A 24,167-nucleotide genomic window follows, 5' to 3' on the forward strand; every position below is an offset into this window, starting at 1 on the left:
CTAGATAGCTTACTACTACACTGTCCAAATACTTTAACCCCACCCCCCTAATCTGCAAATATATAGCCCAAATTATATATTTCTCACCTATTCTGTCACTTCCCTTTGTCTTTTCTCACGCTAAGTTGAAAGAAACTAGCAAAAGAAACCGGTTTACAGTGCGTCAATGCATGAACAACTTGAGCTGCAGGGGTTGTATCATACTAGTTCCATTGATTGATATAATTTACAGGCAATGTGTATAGCAGAATACCCTTTTAGCCAAATTTGCAAATTCTGCCAATGTGAAATTTAAATCATCTCAGACTTCTCAGTGTAATTTTCCGATATTTACGAGTCTATTAATAGAGTCTTTGAACCTATAAAAATGAAGTTTAAACTCCAAATTTATCTTATAGAATCTGCTGCTGAACTTTCCCCCGACGAAAAAGAAGAAGCAGACCCTCACATTCGTGAAGATTTAGAAAGGGAACCAGACACAGTAATCCAGCAATTAAAACCTTTAAAATCTATTGAAGAGGGGTTGGAAATACACCCAGAAGAAACCTTGTCTATTGTAACTGAAGTGCATCAGTCTACCGTAGAACCACTTGTTCTTGTTGAAAAGGATTTGCCAACCCCTGGCACAGAATTGCCATTGCAATCATTACGATCAGATCTCATTGAATCTCCTGCTAATATACTTGCTGATGAAATCCCTCCTGCGACAGAAGCCATCACCACTGTTATAACAGAAATTAAAGAAGAAATTTTAATTAAAGTAACTGAAAAGTCTGAAATAAAGGAGGAAGTAGTTATGACTGTTGATACTATGTCATCAGTTAATGAGGTAGTGTCGTCGGTAAGTGAGACCGTGTCGTCGGTAACTGAAACGGTGTTGTCGGAGAATGAAACGGTGTTGCCTGTGACTGAGACGGATGTGGTTAAAGTTAGTGCGGATATGGTCGAGGAAAGAGGTATAAAGCGTAGTCTTGAAGAAGAAGAGGAAGAAATAATCAAAGAGAAATTGCCAAGATTAGTAAGCCCGGAAAAAGCAGTTCAGGTTTGTTTTCATAATTTTAGCTACTAAATTTGTGTGAATGTTATAGTGATTCCGTTTTAATCTGTTGCCCAACTCTTATGTTTAATCTGTAGCCCAACTTTAATCTGTATACCACTGGTATGACCACTGGTCTGCGTTGTGCAGGTAAAGGTCTGCTTGTGCACTGGTCTTGTGCTTGTGCACTGGTCTGCGTTGTGCAGTTGGGGGGCTGCCGCCCCCAAACCCCCGCTTTCGCAGCCTTTAAATAAACAAAAAAAGTTTTTTAAACTGAAAGTAAGGAGTGACATTAAATCTTACAACGAACAGAAATTATTCCGTATATGAAAGAGGCTGTGCCCTCCTCAACGCCTCGCTCTTTACGCTAAAGTTTGACTCTGTCTCCCAACTTTATTTTTTAAAACAATAAAAAACTTTAGCGTAAAGAGCGAGGCGTTGAGGAGGGCACAGCCTCTTTCATATACGGAATAATTTCTGTTCGTTTTAAGATTTAATGTCGCTCCTTACTTTCAGTTTAAAAAACTTTTTTATTTAAAGGCTGCGAAAGCGGGGATTTGGGGGCGGCAGCCCCCAACTGTGCCTCCTAATCCCTGTACGTTTTAAGGTTCGACCTTGTAACTCAGCCTCTTTAACTCTTTAGAAAACGTAGTTTTTTTCAAATAATTTCTGCACGTTTTTGTACAGTTTATTACTTATTATTGCTTGACTAACTGTTAGCTGATCGTGTCAGGAGTTAAAGTTGGGGGGCCGCCGCCCCCAAACCCCCCGCTCTTCAACATTCTTGTCTTAAGGCTTTTAATTCCTGAATACTCAAATCACGTCGTACAGGGTGCCTCCTAATCCCTGTACGTTTTAAGGTTCGAACTTGTGACTCAGCCTCTTTAACAGCCCTCCAACTGTGCCTCCTAATCCCTCTACGTTTTAAGGGTTGACCTTGTAACTCAGCCTCTTTAACTCTTTAGAAAACGTAATTTTTTTCAAATAATTTAAAAAAGAAACTGAGTTTCTTTTTTAAACTTTAAATTCAATATATAAAAAATTTCCTCTGACGGTGAATCGAACCCGGGTTTTCCGCCTGACAGACTGAAGTATCAACCGCTGGACTAATGAGACACAATTGTAATTGTTTTTTAGTAAATGGAATCTATTTTCGCAAAGCAAATTCCCACAAAACTTGAAATTTGGTTTTTGGAAAACAGAGAAGGAGTAATCAGATTGAGCTGAAATTTTGAGGATAAGCTCCCAATCTCCAGAAAAACCCATCGTCTAAATTTCAGTCCGATCCCACAAAGTTAAGGGGGGCTGGGGTGGGAAAAATTAACATGGGCTATTATAGGAAAACGAGGTTTTTCGTAAATGTAAATGCGGGGGATAATTTTTTCGGTCTGAAAATATCAAAAGGCCCTAACAGGTCGAAGTCTGCTTCGAATGAGTCCTCATTCACCCGGATCAGTTGCCAACTGTGGCCTGTAGGCCTGGATAAGAAAAAAAAGAAATGATGATGATGAATGTTAAGGGGCTATATTTGGTTTTTTGAAAACAGGGGAGGAGTGATCGGATTGATCTGAAATTTCGAGGATACACGCCTGATCCCGAGTAAAGCTTAACCTCTAAACTTCAGCTCACTCTGACACCGTTAAAGGGGAGCTGCGGTAGGAGGGTAGAAAAATCTAACCCAGTTTACCCCAGGAAGATAAATTCGAAATAGGATGAACTTTTACACGTTTCTTAGTTTGAGCTTGGGCTACAAAATGCGATTAACGCCATCTCTCTGCGACCTCTAGGACCTGAAATCGCTTAACATTGTGGTGGGTCGCCTCTTTATAGAGGCACAAGTGTGCCTCCTTGATAGTTGCAGTGTCAGATATAACTTATAAAAAAACGAAATCCAGCCCATTGTATTCACTATCAGAGGCAGCGCTTTCTTTTTTCTACCTGTCCATTTTGTATGGAGAGAGGTGGTCGTAGAAATTTCGAATGGGACTTATTCGATTGGAAATAGAAACTTAAAGTTCCATTATTTTTTTAACGGTCAAAAGTGATTGGAGGGCAACCCGCCTCCCTCTCGTGTCTTTTTCTACTACCTGACTCCTTGTAACCTCAATGATATAGGATCAAAATTTTGAGACGGTTATATTATTAAAAAAAAGTCGAAAGATCTAATAAATATGCCTCCGATATTGACATCACCCTCACAGTTCCATTGGTCCAAAATAATCCAAGCTACCCATTGTTCAGACATAGATTTTTGTAGAAAAGGTGACTATGCTTGGTCTTGGTTGTCAATAGACCAAAAGACGCTATGCGCACTCGAGTATTCAAACTATCTGTAATATTTCGGGGAAGGTTTCGGGGATCCAGTTGAAAGTGTCATTTATTGTTGGGGAAAAGAAAGGGGAAGGAGAGTCAAGGGGACTTAGAATTTAGTCACGGGTGGGGGGGGGGCTAATAATTTTTATCTCCAATCCACCCAAACGTTTTTGCACTATTCGTATTTCGTATTCGTTTAATCAAAGCTTTCGTAGCAACCAAAACTGAACGTTAAATTATGCGTCATTTAAAAAAAAAAATATATATATATATATATATATATATATATATATATATATATATATATATATATATATATATATATATATATAAGCTCCCGGGCCCTATGAAAGCTTACCTTATAAATTTTAGCCGAATCGGACAACGTTAATGGGGGAGTCTGGTGGGTGGGTCGAAACTTCTAGCCCAGTTTACCCCATGAACGTCAGAGGAGAATGATTTTTTGCACGTTTCTTAGTTTGAGTTTGGGCTACAAAATGCGATTACCGCCGTCTCTCTGCGACCTCTAGGACCTGAAATCGCTTAACATTGTGGTGGGTCGCCTCTTTATAGAGGCACAAGTGTGCCTCCTTGATAGTTGCAGTGTCAGATATAACTTATAAAAAAACGAAATCCAGCCCATTGTATTCACTATCAGAGGCAGCGCTTTCTTTTTTCTACCTGTCCATTTTGTATGGAGAGAGGTGGTCGTAGAAATTTCGAATGGGACTTATTCGATTGGAAATAGAAACTTAAAGTTCCATTATTTTTTTAACGGTCAAAAGTGATTGGAGGGCAACCCGCCTCCCTCTCGTGTCTTTTTCTACTACCTGACTCCTTGTAACCTCAATGATATAGGATCAAAATTTTGAGACGGTTATATTATTAAAAAAAGTCGAAAGATCTAATAAATATGCCTCCGATATTGACATCACCCTCACAGTTCCATTGGTCCAAAATAATCCAAGCTACCCATTGTTCAGACATAGATTTTTGTAGAAAAGGTGACTATGCTTGGTCTTGGTTGTCCAATCAGTTACGAACTACTGAGGATCGTTTGCTAGGTTGAGATCGGCAGAGTTTGCCTAGGGTATACCTTGAAAACGACACACCACCTGAATAGACCAAAAGACGCTATGCGCACTCGAGTATTCAAACTATCTGTAATATTTCGGGGAAGGTTTCGGGGATCCAGTTGAAACTGTCATTTATTGTTGGGGAAAAGAAAGGGGAAGGAGAGTCAAGGGGACTTAGAATTTAGTCACGGGTGGGGGGGGGCTAATAATTTTTATCTCCAATCCACCCAAACGTTTTTGCACTATTCGTATTTCGTATTCGTTTAATCAAAGCTTTCGTAGCAACCAAAACTGAACGTTAAATTATGCGTCATTTAAAAAAATATATATATATATATATATATATATATATATATATATATATATATATATATATATATATATATATATATATATATATATATATATATATATATATATATATATATATATATATATATATATATATATATATATATATATATATATATATATATATATATATATATATCACTTATTTAATACACTAACAAAATATGGTACGAAGGAATTTGCAAATCTGTTCGTTCGGCACTTGACGGGTTGTAGTCTGTTCTGATGCCTGGTGAGTTCGGGGGTCGGTGCGGTTGAGGAAGAATTGAACGATGTTTCTCGTTTTACATGAGTGATTTCCCGAATCTGATTATCACGTCGTGTCTTCGGGCGAACTAAGTGGGCAAGTTCATAACCACAAGGGCATGCTCGTAACTCTCATACTTGGGTCCAAGAATTATTTTAGTAGCACGTTTTAGAATTATTTTAGTAGCACGTTTTTGAACGTCTTCTAGTTCCTCTGACATGTGGGCAGTGTTTTGTGCTTGGGGACCACAGACAGGACAACAATATTCAAGGATTGGCCTGATGTATGTCGTGTAAGCCAGTAAGAGCTGACGATCTGAAAAACCCAGCCTTCGCCTACTCGTTAGACTTTGGATTGAGTAGTGTCCTTTGCGCATGATATTGTCTACATGCAGTTTAAACGAGCAATCGCCTGTAAAAGTCACGCCTAGTATTGTCGCGGACGAAACAGTTGGAAAGGCAACATCTGGTATTTTAATATCTCGTTTGAGCGGGTTGAAGCGTAGAACTTTCGATTTCTGCTCGTTCAGTTGCAGGCTATTAGAGTTACACTGGTTAACGAAGTCCGAAAAAAGTGTTGGTTCGAACTGCTGTTTTGCTACTGCATTTTCTACTATGTATTTGAGAAACGAAGACAAGTCGTCAACGAACTTGAAACGCTCCTCAAATTCTGCAAGGATTTTATTGATGACTGCAAGAAATAAAACGGCAGCTAGTTTCGTTCCTTGGGGACAGCTGCCATCCCTCTTAGATTTTCCAGCTCCCATCTCTTTTAGATTTGTCAGTGCAATGAGGTGCTCTATAAGGTTGAATGCTATCCTGTAGTCTGCCAAAAGTAAATCGATAACACAGTTTGGGCTGTCCAGCCACTCAATTATCAAATGGTACATCTGCACTAGGTATATTGCCGTGCTACTGCCTCGTATACAGCCATATTGGTAAGTGTCTATTGAGGGTGCAATCTGCTGTAATAGGGCACGGTGGATAAAACCCTCGGCCACTTTAGCCAAGTTGGGAGTTATGGATATAGGTCTCAACTGGTCGCAGAACTGGGGTGCCTTTATTTTCGGAATGACCCGCACATAGGCAGCTTTCCACAATTTTAGGAACGATTGTTCTGAGAAACACTGATTTATGATTGATGCTATGGGTTTGGCTAGAAAAGGTGAGTACTCTTTCAGTAGCTTCACAGGAAGTTCACCTGGGTATGTGGCACGGTTGTTACGTAGTCGTTCGATTTCACGGAAGGCTGATATTTCTGACACTTCTACAAAATTATCGGCACTACAACTGTTGGTTATATTGCTCATCTGTTCGTCATTTATGGTGGTGTAAGAAGTGCAAATTTGTGTAAAAAACTTGTTAACATCCGAGGCTCTGATTAAACTCCCGTCTATGTTGCTGATTCGTACTTCAGTCCCTTTCTGTTTTCCAGTAAGCTTTTTTACTGCGTCGTGCCACTTGTGGGAATCTGACTTGAGGAGTGGAGCTAATTTTTCCCGTACATACCTTTTCCTACATACGCGGAGGGCTGAAACGACTTTGTTTCTCAACTTGTTCTCCTCCGCTACTTCTCCTACGGCATGGAGATTGCATAGTTTTTTATCATTATTTTGAGCTCTGAGTTTAGCCACGGCTTATCTGTTTCACAGACCAAGCGCATTTTGACAGGGAAGAATTCGCTGTATAAGCTGCTATAGGACTTATAGTCTATGCAAAGTAGTAAGGTAAATCTAAAGACACTATATGTTGCCACGTCAACAAAATGGCGTATCTTCAACATATTGACAAAGTCTAAGGGCATCAAGTTGAAAATGTCAAGGAGTGCTGGGGGGGGGCGGAGGGGGAAAGGGAAGCGGACGCTGAATGTTGACTTGGAAGGAGAGGTAGAGCTAAATCCAAAGACACTGTGTATCCAGGTTATCAAAATACCGTATCTGCAGTAGGTCAGGGACGGCTGGAAAATAGAGTTGAAACTTTCCGGTAGTGTCGAAGAAAGAAGGAATTAGTGACAGGTGAATTCAAATTTTGAATGTGGGGGAGAGACTAAACAGGTCAGATTTTGTTTTTCTCTGATCGGCGCGAAACTCAGCGTAAATAGACTGTGTCAAGACGTTTTGACAGTACGTACAGTACGTTTTGAAAAAATAATAATGTTATTGTACCTATTCTTAGCAAAAAAAAAAGGATTTTTCGACGCAGATCTCGTTTAAAATTTTTGGCCATTTGGGCACCTCAGTTAAGATTTGAAGAAAAATAAAATGGTGGATTAAGGTTCGTGTATACTCACGAATAGGCATGTCTACTTGTTGGGGGTCAGGATTCCTTCTGCCATATAGAAGACCAAAAATTATTTAGTTTTTAATTCATATAAATGCATATCCCCCTTCTTGTCCGCCGAAAATTTTAATAGCATTCTGTAGCAAATTCCAAAAGCAAAGAAATAGCAAAGACTGAATATTTTAATTTTAATTCTAAAGCAGAAATTTTTTGGGCAGAAGAACTAAAAAAAAAAAATTTACATTTTTTTTTAATATTAATCAATAATAAAACTATATCAGTTAAAAATGAATTAATTATAGGAAATTCAATGCATTTGACGAAAAGAAGTTTTTCAAGGAAAAGTAAAGAGCCACATTAAAACCTAAGAGAAGTGGAAATTAAGTCCTATAATAATTCAAGCTTAAGATAAACAAAAATTACTACCAATGAATAAAATGAAACACCAAATGAACAGAAAATAAAAAGCATAATCATATCAAAAATAAAGATAACAGTTTGTCCTGCAGATGAGTAACTGAATCCTTAAATGAATAGAAGATATAATAAATAATCAAGATGAGCATAAAATGCACGGAAATTACTAGCAATAAAAATATAATGAACAATCTCATCAAAAATAAAGATGACAGATTCTCCTACAGGTGAGTAAATAAATCCTGAAACGAATAGAACATAGAATAAATAATCAAGACGAGCATAGAATGCACAAAAATTACTAGCAATGAATAAATGGACCCCAAAACAAACAGAAAATAAAATGAATAATCTCATCAAACATAAAGATAACAGGTTTATTCTACAGATGAGTAAATTAATCCTGAAACGAACAGAAAATACAGTAAATAATCAAGGCGAGCATAAAAAGCACTAAAAGTACTATCAATGAATAAATGAACCCCAAAACGAACAGAAAATAAAAAGAATAATGTTAACAAACGTGAAGATGATGGGGTGCCCCGCATGTGACTAGCTTGATCCCGAAATGAATAGGAATTATAGTAAATAATCAAGACAAGCTTAGAATAAACAGAAATAACAAGCAATGAATAAATGGAACCCAAAACGAACATATAATAAAATGAATAATCTCATCAAACATAAAGATAACAGGTTCTCCTACAGATGAATAAATTAATCCTTAAATGAACAGAACTTACAGTAAATAATCAAGACAAGCTTAGAATGAACAGAAATTACTAGCAATGAATAAAATGGAACCCAAAACAAACAGAAAATGAAATGAAAATTGACATCAAACATAAAGATAACAGGTTGTCCTACAAGTGAGTAAATAAATCCTGAAATGAACAGAAATTATTGTAAATAATCAAGACGAGCTTAGAATGAATGGAATTTATTAGCAATGAATAAAATGGAACCCAAAACGAACATATAATAAAAAGCATAATGTTATCAAAAATAAAGATAACAGTTTGTCCTACAAATGAATAAATTAATCCTGAAATGAACAGAAATTAGAATAAATAATCAAGATAAGCTTAAAACAAACAGAAATTACTAGCAATGAATAAAATGAAACCCAAAACAAACAGATAATAAAAAGAATAATCATATCAAACATAAAGATAACAGGTTGTCCTACAGGTGAGTAAATAAATCCTGAAACGAATAGAAGATACAGTAAATAATCAAGACGAGCATAGAATGCACTGAAATAACTAGCAATGAATAAAATGAAACCCAAAACAAACAGAAAATAAAATGAATATTGTCATCAAACATAAATATAACAGGTTGTCCTGCAAATGAGTAAATAAATCCTTAAACGAACAGAAATTAGTGTAAATCATCAAGACAAGCTTGGAATGAACAGAAATTACTAGCCATGAATAACATGGACCCCAAAACGAACAGAAAATAAAATGAACAATGTCACCAAAAATAAAGATAACAGGTTCTCCTACAGATTACCTTAAATACCTTACCTTAATTTGCACTTCGGAGCGATGAAGGTCCATAAAGGATCTGTTGTGCTCCGGGTCAATGATGGCAAAATTTCGTCACTGTGTTAGGGCCCAGTGACACGCAATAAGAGAGGTCTGCAGGAAAGATACAATTTAAGCCCAAAGCGGCATCAGCCTCCTAGCAAGACACTCATTATGATGAAGTTGGCATCAGTCGGTAGTTGAGTGGGACGGATAGTCCAACTCATATTTCCATGGCTTGTCATTCCATTCCTTTTCCTGTCTGGACTTGAAGGACGCAGCCGTGGGTGCAGTCGCCGTTTCAGATAGAAGGCTATTCCACTCGTTGACAACACACTCGGAAAGGAATTTTTGCCAAGTTTGGGCATTTATTGAACGTTTTTGACAGCTTATGTGACTGTCCTCTTATGGGGTGCTGACTTAAATGTCTTGTAAAAGGAGGGTCATTTGGTTGCGTGTTATACTTTCAGGTCTGCATCATATCAAAACGGCGGCATCTGAAGACAAGTGTTGGCAGCTGCATGCGTTCCAGTCTCTTGTTGTATGGGAGATCTCTTAGGCCATCTATGCACTTCGTGGCAAGCCTCTGAACTCCTTCGATAAGACTGGTATCATTCTTATAGGAAGGGGAGGTGAGACATGTACCAAAATCCAAAACAGGCCTAACTATAGCCTTATAGAGCCTTAGAAAGACTTTACGGGAGTGGCTGGTTATGGTGTGTTTGAGGAGACTGATGCTTGAATTTGCTTTTGAAACTGCTTGTTGCCAGTGGCCGTGGAACGTCAATTGTTCATCTATCAGCACACCTAGATCTCTTTCTTTGGGACTTGTCTTTAGTACTAAGTCAGCCAGTGAATTGGGATTGGACATGTTGTACTGGTGACGGGGGTTGTTGCTTCCAAAGTGAAGGACACTGCACTTCGTTGTATTGAATTCGAAATAGCCAATCTTGTGCCCATGTTTGGATGTTACGAAGGTCACACTGCAGACTTTGTTGATTTGCAGGCCCGAAAAGCTTGGAGTCGTCGGCATAGAGAGTGATGTTATTTTCTGTTCCGTTCACCATACCGTTAATGTATATGAGGAAAAGGATAGGGCCCAACACAGTACCTTGGGGGACTTCGCCTACAATATCACATGGTTCGGAGAAAACCTTGTCGCCATTAGCTGTGAAGAGTCAAACCTGCTGAGTCCGACTAGTCAGAAAGTGCATGACCGAATGGATTACGTCCGCGTAGGTACCTGCTGCCCAAAGTTTCAATCTGAGACGGTTGTGTGGTACCTTGTCAAAAGCGTTGACTAGGTTCAGTAAAACCAAGTCCACTGGGATTTCTTTCTCCAGGTGACCAATTATGATGCCGTATTTCTCAAGGAGATTTGTCTGAGCCGATTTTCCTGGCTGAAAACCTTGCTGGTCGGGGAACAATATATTATCGTTAGGGAGATGTGTCACAGTGTCATCATTCACAATCTACTCAAGGGTTTTTGCCACTGTTGACGTCAGACTGATGGGTCTGTAGTTTTTGGCTTTGGTGCGGTCACCTTTCGTGAGTATTGGGGTGACATGGGTCAGCTTCCAGTCTGTGGGTACCCTTTTGGAGTCAAGCGACGGTTGGAATATATTGCATAGTGGTTGTGCAATTTCTTTGGCAAGCTCCTTCAATAGTCTTGGGTGCAAGTTATCAGGGCCGGCGGAATTGTTGACGTCTAGCGCCTCAAGTCGCTTTTGGACGACAGGGGGGGGGAGTAGAATAGGTGGCATCGGGTTAGGGATGTAGTATGATGGGCTATGAGGAAGAGGGTCATCTGGTTCATTGGCGAAAGCCGACACAAACTGCCTGTCAAGTTGGTCACTTACTAGCTATCATCTGTACTGTATGATTTTACTGATCGACTACTTTGGTCCTTACGAGATACATACTTTCAGAACTTCTTCTGGTTATTCTGAATATTATCAGCTAGCTCGGACTCTTGAGTTTTGTAAAGTTTTTAAGTTCGGCTCCTTAGTGTGTTTCGAGCTTTCGCAAGCATTTAGTCGTGCTTTTCTTCCACTTCTTTATTCTACTTTCGCCAGTACCGTCCCCTCCTGTCTCTTTCTTTGCGTATCTCGGGGGTCATGAAAGGCAGTGGTTTGGGCTTTGGCGTGAGTTTTAATGACGTTTTCTTTTTTTGAAGTGTAAGTAGCTCGTTCTTTAGGTTTGTCCATTGTTGGTCGAAGTCCCCTTGAATTAAATATGTCCAAACTCCGCCTTCTAGTTCTTGTCTGATTTCGCCTTAATTTACATAAGCTTTCTTTATGTACTCATATTTTATCTTACGAAATGACAAGCTCTTTCCTAGAGGGGGTAAGTAATTTGTATTCTGAAGCTGGTCTTTATCCCGTAAGAACGCTAGGTCGAGTAGAGTGGGTCTCTGGAAAAGTCGGCCTCTTGTATTTTGTTCGACAATCTGGTAGAGAATAAGGTCGTGAAGGCACTCTGTGAATAGATTTGTGCTTCTGCTTCTGTTCGTAAGTACAGGTATATACGGGTATCCCTCTTTCCATATAAGGTCAGGAAAGTTAAAATCGCAAGCTATAAGTACGTTCCCCGTGTAATTCATAGTTGCTTTATGCAGCATAGTTGTTATTGTCCGCTCAGTTTCTTGACAATCTGAGGCAGATGGGCTTTATAAATGCAGTCTACTCTGGTTATTATTCCAATGCCGTCATCACACAGGTTGAACCATACAGATTCAACAAATAGTGAATTACCTGGGAGACATAATGACCGAATACTTTAACATTTCTTGAATAACACTAACGTACCACGCCTGCATTCTGGAGACTGTGGGTTAGACACAACACCATACCCTGGAATCTTAACTTGGGAATCTTGGAGCCTGTTGCTACTAGACTCGGAACAAAAATCAGTCAATAGAATTAGATCAGAATTTTTGAAATTAATCATGAATTTCAGATCATTTATTTGTTTATAATGATAATCTACGTAATTAATGCGAATAGAAAATCTGGATTTGCTCGGTTTTAGTGATGGTTATTCCAGTTGTCTGTTCTGTTGCTTTGCTAAACTGATTCCTCATATTTTATACTGATAATTGCCACTGACACTGTTTAGTCAGCAGTCCAATAGCTTTCAGAACTGACGTAACTTCATACTAAACTGTCACTAGTCATGCATAAGATTCTCCGTAGAAATAGCACAAATATGTTTGGTAACACACATATTTACATTATTTTCGCAGCACAAAGCTTCAACTTCTAAATCTGGGTAGGAGGAGAGAGTTCTCCTCCGATTTCCGGGTTTTCTGACACAATGCGGAAGTCGCGGATTACAAGATTTTGTTCAGTTCTAGCTGTTCTGTCCTTAAGCTATGCAACAAGTGCTTTATATCTCTCTCGATCCTGTTTTGATCGATCATGGTTGAACTATACCGCTCCTCTCTTTGAGTAAGGCTCTTTCAAAATCTGTTTTTTTATCTGAAACGATGAGGCAGTACAGAAAGAGGTTTTAGCTGTATTCCAGGTTGGATCACTAGCCTGTATATTCTACTTTAGGTAACAGATTTTGGCTATGGAACCACAATTGGGTCTGTACTCGGTTGTTAAAAGCTGCTTGAGAGAGCTAGTGTCGTCAACGGAAGTGTCGATACCGTGTGCAACAATTTTGTTTTTTCTTGACTCTCAGTCTTTTTCAGCACGGATGATCTGTCGTGCTTCAGATTATAACGACTGCTGAAAGTTAGCACTAAGTGTTTGAACTTCTGCTTGCACAATTTGCTTTGTTTCATCCGCGCTATATTTCGAGGATAGGGCCACTTCCATACTATTCACTTTGTCTTTTATAGAACCTAGCTCAGCTCTACGTGTACCCTCAGTTTGCGCAATGGTATCGGAGAGACTATTCTGAAGGTTTCCCATTGCGTATATGATCACTGAAGTAATATCTTGGATAGTGGTTGCGGAATGGAGGAGGGATAATCAATTGAGGCATGGTTTCATTTGATATACATCAAGCACAGTTCTATTTGAAACCTTTTTTCTCCTGAATTTTATAAGAAGTTCATGCTCTGTGTAGTATGTTCTTCGGCGGTGACAACACATCCATTTCCCACACCCATCACAAAGTAATGCTTTAGAGTCTTCTACTAGGTCTAAAGTACATAACAGACATCTTTCCACCTTTTTCTGGGGGCTCTCTCTGGGACTTTTTGGTTTTGGCGGCATTTCGGGCACAAAGTGTTCCGGGATTTTTTTTAGAAGAATAACCGAGATTTTATTTTTGAGCTAGCGGCAACCCTGACGGGAGCCAAACACGGTTTTTTAAAAACAGACTATCACAAGGGTAATTTTCAAGCTTAATATCTCAGGATAGAATAATGTTCAAGAAATTCAGTTACTTTCTTCAGGTAGAGGATTTTCTTCTGATTAATTTGGTAGTCAAAGGTTTGGAATTATCTCACTGAGTCCAGTTTAATTTTGATAGTTTGTTCACTGGTATTTCATTTCACTGTGAATGAGATTTAAGGATAAATCCTGAAACGAACAGGAAATACAGTAAATAATCAAGGCAAGCTTAAAATGAACTGAAATTACTAGCAATGAATAAAATGAAACCCAAAACGAACAGAAAATAAAATGAAAAATGTCATCAAACATAAAGAAGAGGGATTCTCCTACAGATGAGTAAATAAATCCTGAAACGAACAGAAATTACAGTAAATAATCAAGACAAGCTTAGAATGAACAGAAATTACTAGCAATGAATAAAATGAACCCCAAAACAAACAGAAAATAAAATGAATAATCTCATCAAAAATAAAGATAACAGTTTATCCTACAAATGAGTAAATAAATCCTGAAACGAACAGAAAATACAATAAATAATCAAGATAAGCTTAAAACGAACGGAAATCACCGCAAAGAGGAGTAAGGCTACTGCCCAAAAGCTTTAAAAGGTTATCGCGTCATTTCCGCTTTAAAGAAAACAAAATACATTTTAAACATATTCTGTTTTATAATTATAACACGCGAAAATCAAAACTGCTGATGCTTCCAGGTAGCCCATCATATATCAAACGATCAGTCTACTTTGATTAGTTCTTTCCAGTAATCATTATTGTCATCGTTATTTTCTCCTTTTTTCTGATGATGTTTTGACGAAAAAAAAACAACAGTGTTCAAAATTCATATCTTTTTCACTAAAACACAAATGACACTCATGCCTTTTAGAGATTTTGAGTGGGAGGGATGGCTCGACTTTTATTCGTAAACCTTCACTAGCCTTGTTATAATCTTTTGTTTTTTTAGTGTTATAGTTGATGTAACGATGAATAAAATACACATTGCTTGAAATTTTTCACAGTAAAGTGCAAATGACATTCCAGTTGGAACTACCACATGACTTTATATGATTGTCTTAGGTTTTAATAGACCTCTTTACCTTTCGTTGAAAAACTTCTTTTTTTAAAAGACGTTTGTTTGAAATTAATTAATAACAGAGTATATAGGCTTAAATATCATAAACGAATTTTTCCGTCAATGTCTTTATCTTTGCTCAGACTCTCTTTCCAGCTTAAAAAATGAAAGTGAAAATTCAGGATTGGCTTGACAGTTTTTGGAAACGCTTGAGGAATCTAACTTACCTAGAAATAGGCTTTGACTCAGATAAACCATGTTGATCAGTTTACCATTTGAAAAGTAGCGTTGAGGTGGGTGGAGAGGGGGGGGTGTCTATCCTGCAATTAAAGCCATTCATCAATAACGGTAATAAATTAAGCTGTTTTTGTTGTCCAAAAACTTGTTAGCTGAAATAATAGCGTCAAATTTTTCTGCAATTTAAATTCTAGCAAAATATCCGAACTGACAGGAAGGTATGTGCGTAGATGGCAGGGGGATAAGAATCCCGTTCCCACCTCAGTCCTGAGAGTTTTCGCGATTCTTACATATTTTATATAAAGCTTCCTTCTTCTTGTTTACTTTGCCCCCCCCCCCCAGTGTAAATTCCTTGGCTACGTGTCTGCTGCTGGAAACTGGATGCAAAGGAGTAACAGCAGCTATATTTGCACAATCGCCGGTAGATGGAGGGGGTTGGGTGGTCAGAATTCATGATCATGTCTCTGAATCCGGAATACACAATGACCTGCTCCTAAAAAATTATGTGAGGAACACTTAAATGTGAAAAATATTTGAATGTTGACGTTTATGAAGTGTAAGCCACCATCCCTCCGACTCCTCCCATGAGAAACTCCTCCCATGAAGAAACCCATTCTTGACTCCACTCCTAAGATTTTGTCACTGTTCGCCTATGACTGAGAGTTCAATTTAAAACAACATTCAGGCATAAGTATTGTATACTTGACTGCTTAGTTTTTCCTCTTTTTGAGTTTGTTTTTACTTTGTATTTTTATCACAAATGCTGAGTCAGTTATACAATTGAACTCTATACACATGGTGAGGTGGGTTAGTTTTATCCCCACACGACCATAATAATTCACAAATTCAACACTCCTTGTTGTAATAAAAAAAAACTCGGAGGTTTTGTACGCTTTATAGTGTTGGACATGCGTTATCATTCAAAAACAATAATAATATTAATATAAACCCTTAAAAGCAAAGTTTGGTTTGGAAAATGGATAATTATTCCTTATTTTTCAACTGTAATGTGACAGTAAGTTTTACATTAAGAATTATTCATGCCTGAATCTATTTCCAGACTTATGATTTCTACTTTAGATTGCACCTAAAGTTTAGATTGTGTCTTTTCAAATCCTCTGTGTTTTTCTCGTATTGTGGCTGTGGCCGTTCATGCTATGTAGGATCTGGCAGGCAGAAAGGTTTTTCAAAACTTTTTTTTATTTTCCGTTATAGCAAATTGATCTCGAGAATGTCATAGACCCACCTCTCGAGCGTTCACTGCAGGAGGAAGGTTTTGCTTCGGCTGAAGAACCTACTGTAAAAGAATCAGAAACTTTTTCAGAAGAAAAAGAAGATGTTGAAACTGCAGGAGTTGCCGAAAATGCAGAAGTTGTCGAAACTGCAGAAGTTGCCGAAACTGTAGAATTGGAGCAAAATCAACAGTGTTTAGAAGATTCAGCAGCTTAGAAAGTCTTTCGTTTAGTTTATTGCTTATTAGATTATTTCACGTGGCCCTCGTGATGACTCCATGTGCAAGGGAATTAAATATGACTGTACAATTGTTTATGTACTTTGTTGCAAAGATAAAATGAGAAAGGTACAAAAATTTATTTAAAAACTTTGGCATGAAGAACAAACGTCTATAAATATGAATAGCACTGACTATAGTCGTCACTTTTTTAATTATTTTGAGAGACACAAAAATATTGCGGCATCTTTTACGCAAATCTTTATATTTGTATCGATAAAACCGATCAAACAAGTATCAAGTCAAGTATCAAGCCAATTTTTTTTTTTTTTTTTTTTTTTTTTTGCTAACTCCTGTTGAAACTTGAAATTAGAGACAAAGAAAATTTTGATGAAAAAGAATCCTGCAGCATAGTGATGGGAAGGTACCAAAAACAATTTCCAATTCTGATTTCAACCTTGACTCCACTTTTGTATCTCGGTTCTGACACTATTCCTGATTCTGATCCCACCGAAATTTATCTTTTTGGTTTTGTTTCTTTCTTCATTTTTTTCCTTTGTTTTTGCGGTATCAAAGGGTATCGTTAACTAATAGGAGTAGAAACTGATGCTATTGTGGACCGAAGAAAACATCAACGCCATCTAGCACTTGACATTTGTTTCCAGCTTTGTAATCGTTTTGTCAGGAACTGAGACTCACTTATTACTACACTAATTTTACCAAACATACAAATTAAATTAATTATTCTTATTATTACACTGAAAAAAGTCAAATGTTGCCAAACGCTAGATGGCTTTAAGATTTTTTTTTTGCCAACACTAGTGTCAGTTCCCACTCTTGTAAGTTACCCATACTCTTTGGTATCGATAACAATTACACAGCGTTAGGTAGTTCCATACCTAATCAAGCTTGGTATTAGACATGTATCTAATGCAGGAAGGCTCCCAAGTTCTATCGTAGCATATATACCAAAAAATACAACTTCCGTAATGAATCCTTATTCTACTACAATTAGTGTAATGACATGAACAAAAATTATATTTTGCTAGCTAATCAGGGACGTACGAAGGGGGGGGGGGATCAGAAAGTTTCGGTGATTTTTTCTACAGTAACTTATATTGTACAATTCACCTTTTTTTCGAAGCCGCGTTCACCTCAGAGGTAATTTCTGTATACGTGTCTGGTCATATAATTTCCAAAGGGCGATAAAAAGAAATCATTCAGCAAAACTGAAATTACCGCGAACTGAATCACCTGACTGTTCACAAAACTGAAATGTTACCGCAAAACTGAATAAAGATATAACTTGAATTTCGTTCATTGATTGGGGAAGGGGGCAATTTTAGCTAAGCAAAGAAAAAAAAACTTCCAAGAAATTGTTATGGTGTTCAGCATGAGAAATAGAAAATGTTCCTCCTGTTCAAAGAGTGATGCTAAAAAATAATTGATCAAAAAATAAGTATTACCAAGCGCTATTGATCATTTCCTATGACCTGTTTCACCACTAATTAAGGCACTACTAATTAAGGTGACATTGCTAATTAAGTAGTACCACTGCATGAAATTCAATTTTCTAGTTTCAAAGTTAAAATGATAGCTTTATTGTAAAAACAAATGTACTACATTTCAAGACGATGAATTACACAGTGGAATCGTTTCAAGAATGGTGAAAGTTAATTGATTTTGATCCCTATGCCCATCCTTTGCACTATTGTTCTAAAATAAACTAATTTTAAATCTCTCTAAAATAAACTAATTTTTCAATATTTTAGTCGTACATTTAAACACAGTCTGATGAATTCTCAAAATTTTATTAGCTGGAAAAAATTTCGAGGGATGGTTCTCAATTTCTCGTAAAATATGCACTCTTGGCTGTGAGGAAGAATGTTTGAAAACACGAATAATCGACTAAGTTAATAATCTGGTGCTCCGTAATATCTTGCCTCCACCTTTCAACAGCTCTGAAAAGCTCGATATTTGCCTTTCGCTTATAAAAGAAAACACTTCGTCAGTACCTCTTTTCTCTTTATCTTTGCTTTTGTCTGGTAGTTTAAAATGTATTTGATTCCGAAAAGTGAACTGATCACAAGGCATGTGCTGGTGTCGGGGCGTGGTGGGGATGAATGCCCCCCTCTCAGACTATAAATAGTACCTTACACATTGTCTCTGTATAGACCACACCATATAATATCAACCAAAGCCATAGTGCATAACGGTATTTTTTTTTTTTGCTCTTTAATATGGATAAACTTATCAAAAGAAACAAATTAGTGAAAAAAATAGTTCGTTGCATGCAAAATTCTGCCCCCCCCCCACCCCTGACAAATCTTAACCAGACCTATGCCTGTCCCAAGGGATTTTTAATATGCAAATGTAGAGACTGTGTCTTTGAAAGAGATAGAATATTTTCTTAATTTTGTAGTTGTGTCTGTATTTTGGCTCTTATTCCTTTAATGTTGTAAGGTTAATGGTAAAAAGCAAAGTGTGGTGCATTTTGTTTTACTAGTATCGATTATAGTTTTTACATGTTTTGTAACCTATCAAAAGAATTTTCTATTGAAATGACAATGGCAATCAAGTGTTTTTTGTATATTTGTTTGTAAGTATAGTGTAGACTTTGCTCTTTAGAGTTGGGAGGTCGGGCCCACTAGATGACTTAGCCAACATTAATTTGCTGTCATATTAGATAGGAACTGAGTTTATTGGGTGTTCGGGGGATTCGGGGAAGAGACTGATGGATTTGCCTACCCTTTCTGTTTTGATGATAGAAGTGAGCAAGGCCGTATCTTCGGGGGGCGGGGCGGGGGGCTACGGGTTTTGAACCCCCTCCGAAGTTTTGTCTGACTCGTAAAAACGCTTTTTTTTGTAAAAGAACGCCTTTGGAAGTGATTAACGTCAAACTAATTTAAATGGTCTTTTGAGTTTATTCAAAGAGCTTTGAACTTAAACTTTGCTTTTAGTTTGGTATTGAATACCATTCCTACTGGTAATTATGCTGACCTGAGTCACTTTGATAACCTGAGACTTGGGGAAAGCGGTGTATGGCCCTTGTGTCTCTTCCTGTTTGCAGCAATGACGAAAGTAATTAGTACTTAACTAGTTAAAATGACTGTTTGGGGTGGTGTAGCAACCCTCCAATTTACTCAAAGAGCTTCGAACTTACATTATTTTATTTTGGTTGGTTTTGCATCTTATTCTAGTATTTCAGTGAATGGTTACACTTGCTAAAGAAGTTTTTTTTCAAAATCAGTTTTTGCAATGCTCTGAGAAGCTTTCTTCATTCAGAATCTAGTACTATCATCATGACCATGGTGCTAGCTGAGAATTAATTTTTCATGTGAACAGTATTATTTGATGGTTCTATAAAGGTCGGTATACCATCGTTCTGTAATGCCATTTATATCGTTGGCCAATATTAACTTTTGATGCCGATTCAGCTGCTGTTATGACTTAGCTGCCCTCAGAAGCTTGGTAGTAGTTTCCATCTCTTTTTCGATTTTTTTTTTCTGAAAACAGTTCTTAGTTTTTATGCACAAATTATAAATTTAAAATTTGACTGAATTAAATCAGTAGATTTTTTTCTGCTCCTAATTTTTCCAAGCATAGCTGCAGAGAGTCAAGACTTTAGGGGAGACCTGGGTAAGGGAGGGGAAATTTGAAAATAACATTTTAGGCTAATTATCCGTAATATTCTTTATTTTAGTCTTAACTCAGGGAAGTATTTAAGGGGAGGGGGGTCCTTGAGCGCATTTCAGGGGATTCTTCAACCCTCCCTCCAACTGACATTGCATAATAAATTCCAAGTAAACGGGGTGAATTAAGAGTGAGTAGATATTTTTCTTTTCCTGGTTTTTCTTTCAAGGACGCTAACGTATCTAAAACTAAGAGGTTTCGATATTTCGTTCATTGTAGTGGCCAGGAAGTGTGATCAAGGAGTTTAAGGTGGTACATTTTGGTGGTGCGCGATAGCTCTTCTCATAGGCTGTAACAACTCCTTATTTTTGCTATCTGAACTCATGCTAATGTGCAGAATATGACAAAAATAGCCAAGATCAAACACGTCCGATGCTCTCATTTTCTCTGCTTTGATTGGCTATGACTCACAAGCGTACAGTAATACGGCTCGGGCAGTTGCTAAACAAACTATATTTTTTTCTATTGAGATCTCATGTCTTGTCTTCATGAGAATTTTGTTTTCATCATCTCCTTTGAAGCTTTTTTTGATTCAATTCTCACTATTGCCCAACCCTGATACATAAAATTTTGCGATAAATACAATGAAGACTACAAGTTCTCTGTTGGATCACTGCAAATTTTGGATTTATTAGGATATCTAAGGGTTTAACTCTGATTGAATCGAAAGAGGAGTCATATATGATTCATGTGAGGGTGTAGCATACTGCTTTCGCAATTGATATATTCCTTTTTACATCATTGAATTACCGTGAGATTGATTTTATCATTGATATCAATGTGATTGATATCACATTGATATCACATCATCATTAACGTGAGATTGATTTTGTATACCCACCTCAAATATACGAGTTTTTTATTAGATTTATTGTAGCAAAGTACTTGCCAAAAAAAGAGAGCAGAATAGCTTTTGCTGATAGTCTCCAAGACGAAATTACTATCTTAGCGGATCTAGCATCGTAGCCACATAGTACCCCAGTACTTCACAGTAGAAAGATGAAGGTTATAATAAGAAGAGAGCTAAATAGTGGGTACTGGAAAGCTCATAACTGTAAATGAAAGGGCATGATCTTCTATTTCATCTAAATTTAATAGAAGCTGCTCTTATTCCATTCGTCAAGAAATTTTCTGCCACATTCCCATATGGCCGTAGCCAAGGGATAGCTTAAGACATGCAAGTAAAAAAAATGGGTCTAAAAGAGACAGTCAATGTTTTTCCCCTCCCTTTATCTGCTAAACATAATGTGGCCTCTCCGTCCTTTCGTTTGAAAAAATCTTACTTACCGCCGTACTTTCGTTTTACGAATTTATGGTTTTTGCTTTCCTTTCTTTTTTGTTTTAATAGCATTTTGCAGTTTGATTAAGCTTTGATTGCAATCAACAACTAAGTTATAAGCATGTACACATACTGGGACCCCCAGAACGTAGAGAAAATAGTCTCGGTTTTTTAGTATTTATACTGATTGTATTGAATGTTTCGGCTGTTTTTCTTGGAAATTCACCGCATTTTATACTTATAAATAAAGTGTTCCTAGAAATGGGTTTAGAACTTTTAGGATAGAAAGTCAGGTGATACTTTGGCAAATATTTACTGGTTGGCCTATTCAGAAGGAAACATGTTAACACAAAAAAAAAAAAAAATCTTGCTTCATAATATGCAAAAAAATCGTAGTCAACAGATTTTCTATGTTTACAGATTTTGCACTTTTATTTGCATTCTCCCCACTTTTTATTTTGTATAAATACATCATTTTCCTTTGTTCTGTTTATTTTATGCCTTTGTATTTCAAATATTAATGATAAATAGCCCATCTATATTTCAAGTCAACAAGATGGTGTTTTAAAACTTCGAAGATTAGATTTGAAATCTGTAGAATGTTGTAAACGAGAAAAATTGTCAAGATTTAAAACACTGCCTTGTTACCATGGAAACATAAATGTGCTTTATTTTCAGTATTTAAAATACAAAACACGGAGCAAAAAGGATAAGGAAAAATATAAAAAGTGTTAATCAAAATGAAGGCGACCCAGAAAATGTTTACTACAACTTTTATGGACACTATGGATGGATTGATTTATTAACATGTTTCTTTTTGAAGAGGCCAACCATTAGATATTTACCTGTATTTTAATTCCACTTAAAACGTATTGGAATTAAACATGGACACAGTCATACGTTTCAGTTATAATTTCAGATGTTCTGATTTGCCTAATTTATTTGTCCTAACTTCCAAAAACCCGTTTGACTATGCTAAACAAAATGACAACGTCATAGTAATATTCTATAGGCTGTATTCTATGACTCGCGAAATTTATGAAACAAAATAGCTGAAGATGTCCCTGGGCAGTCCCTGGGCAGCTCCTATTCCTTTGTTTTCCTACAATGTTTCCTTAATGTTTCAAAATGACATGACTTTTTTTTTAGGATTTGGTAGCTGAGACTCCACCTTATATGAATTAAGTTTGAAAAATCGCTTCTTTTTTTAGGTTGAAATACATACACGTTGAAAATGGGTCAGATTTTCTAATGTTTTTATGTCATTGTCTAAGAAAGACTCAAAGTAATCTTCCAATTATGGCTCGATGAATCGGTTGATCTGAAACTAATGGGTTTAACATGTATCTGGTCTTTTCGGTGCAATTTTCGCAAATTTCGTGCAAATTTCAGTTCAGTTTTGTCGCGAAATTTTCTCTTTCAGAGGAAACACAGACCTTGTGTGTAAATTGATTAGTAAAAGGAGGATTAGTTGGAAATTTAGAAATTAGGACTTTTAAATATAGTACTATTGTTTACATAAGGATGGGAGCTCAAAAATTACATATTTCCGTTTTTCTTAGCCTTTCCATACCTTTAATGCCCATTTTTTTATGTTAATAATAATGTATATCTTCTTTTCTTTCTCAAATTTAGTACAAATATCAATCAAAACAAAATATGAAAAATTTAGTGATCTATTTCTATATATGCTGTGAATGTAGTGAGAATGGATGATTATGCCATTATTCTAATTATATTTAGCAGGTGTTGAAGGAGGCAATAAGGATTGAAGACACGTACACAGTCCAAATTCTAATTCTTTCCATTTTTATATTTTCACTGTATGATAACTTAACACTAAAATACAGGATACAACGGAAAAGAAAATATTTACAGAAGGTGGACTACAAAGTGAGTTATACTCGAAAAAATCAATAATAGTATAGAATTAGTGAGGATTAGTGAAATTAATGAAATTAGTGAAAATAATAGTATAAAATTAGTGAGCCCTGTCTTCATTATGGCTTTTTCAGGCGAAGTGGGTCGTTTAAACAGCTTTTTGTTTATCTAAATAAAAAACGTTACTGAATAAAAATTCATTTCAATTGCGCCTGATTTGCCCTTTTTAACTTTAAAAAGTACCAAAATGGAATGGGGTTCCTTGAAAAACTTAAAAAGCACGGGCCACATAGCCTGAAAAAGTTATAATGAAGACAAGGCTTCATAAAAAAAAAGAAATACAAATTCTCAAAATAAAAATAAAATGCGACACCACGTTCAACTCACAACCCTAATTCCAAATCAAATATTACTACTAACAACCCACCGCAGCAACAAACCGCCGGAGGCCAAAACAGCTATGCACGCTCCTCCATCCCAATCTATTTTTTTACACCCTCCCAGGAAGTTCCCATTTCCTTTAAATCTTTCTTTATGACGTACTCCCAGTTGGGGACGATCTGCTTTCCGTTTAGCCCTAGACGGCTAACCGAAAAGGACAATCTTTGGCAATCTGTCATCCGCACAACGTGCCCTAGCCATCACAGCCTTCATTATAGCCCTAGAAAGCGGTATTGAACCACATTTTTCGTACAGCCTACTGTTTGAAATACTGTCAGCCAGCCGGGTACCCAGAACAATCCGTAAGCAATTTCTGTGGAAAACATCTACCAAATTTTCATGCACTTTTCGGAGCGCTCGAAACAGTTACCTCAATATGCCTCTGTACCTGTACCTTTTTCTTTGGGGGGGGGGGGGGCTGGGAATTGAAGAATTTTTATAAAGTTACAAAAAAAAATATGAAAGGTGGATTGTTAGGTTAATCTTTTTCAATTTGTGATCTTGATAGGGGTTCAGCG

General features: G+C 37.0%; 1 protein-coding gene across 1 annotated transcript in view; it reads left to right on the forward strand.

Moving 5' to 3' along the window:
* LOC148942481 (uncharacterized) overlaps positions 1-21,583 on the forward strand; it is a 55,862-nt gene extending 34,279 nt beyond the window's left edge. Inside the window, exons 5-6 of the mRNA XM_089102056.1 lie at positions 399-1,042; positions 16,121-21,583. Coding sequence (XP_088958182.1) covers positions 399-1,042; positions 16,121-16,354 — 878 coding nt within the window. The 3' untranslated portion in view covers positions 16,355-21,583. The remainder of the gene's footprint in view (positions 1-398; positions 1,043-16,120) is intronic.
* The last annotated feature ends 2,584 nt before the right edge of the window (positions 21,584-24,167 follow it).

Source organism: Artemia sp. Qi Xiang Cuo, chromosome 16 (genome assembly GCF_049724085.1).
Source record: "Artemia sp. Qi Xiang Cuo chromosome 16, ASM4972408v1, whole genome shotgun sequence".
Taxonomy (NCBI): Eukaryota; Metazoa; Arthropoda; class Branchiopoda; order Anostraca; family Artemiidae; genus Artemia; species Artemia sp. Qi Xiang Cuo.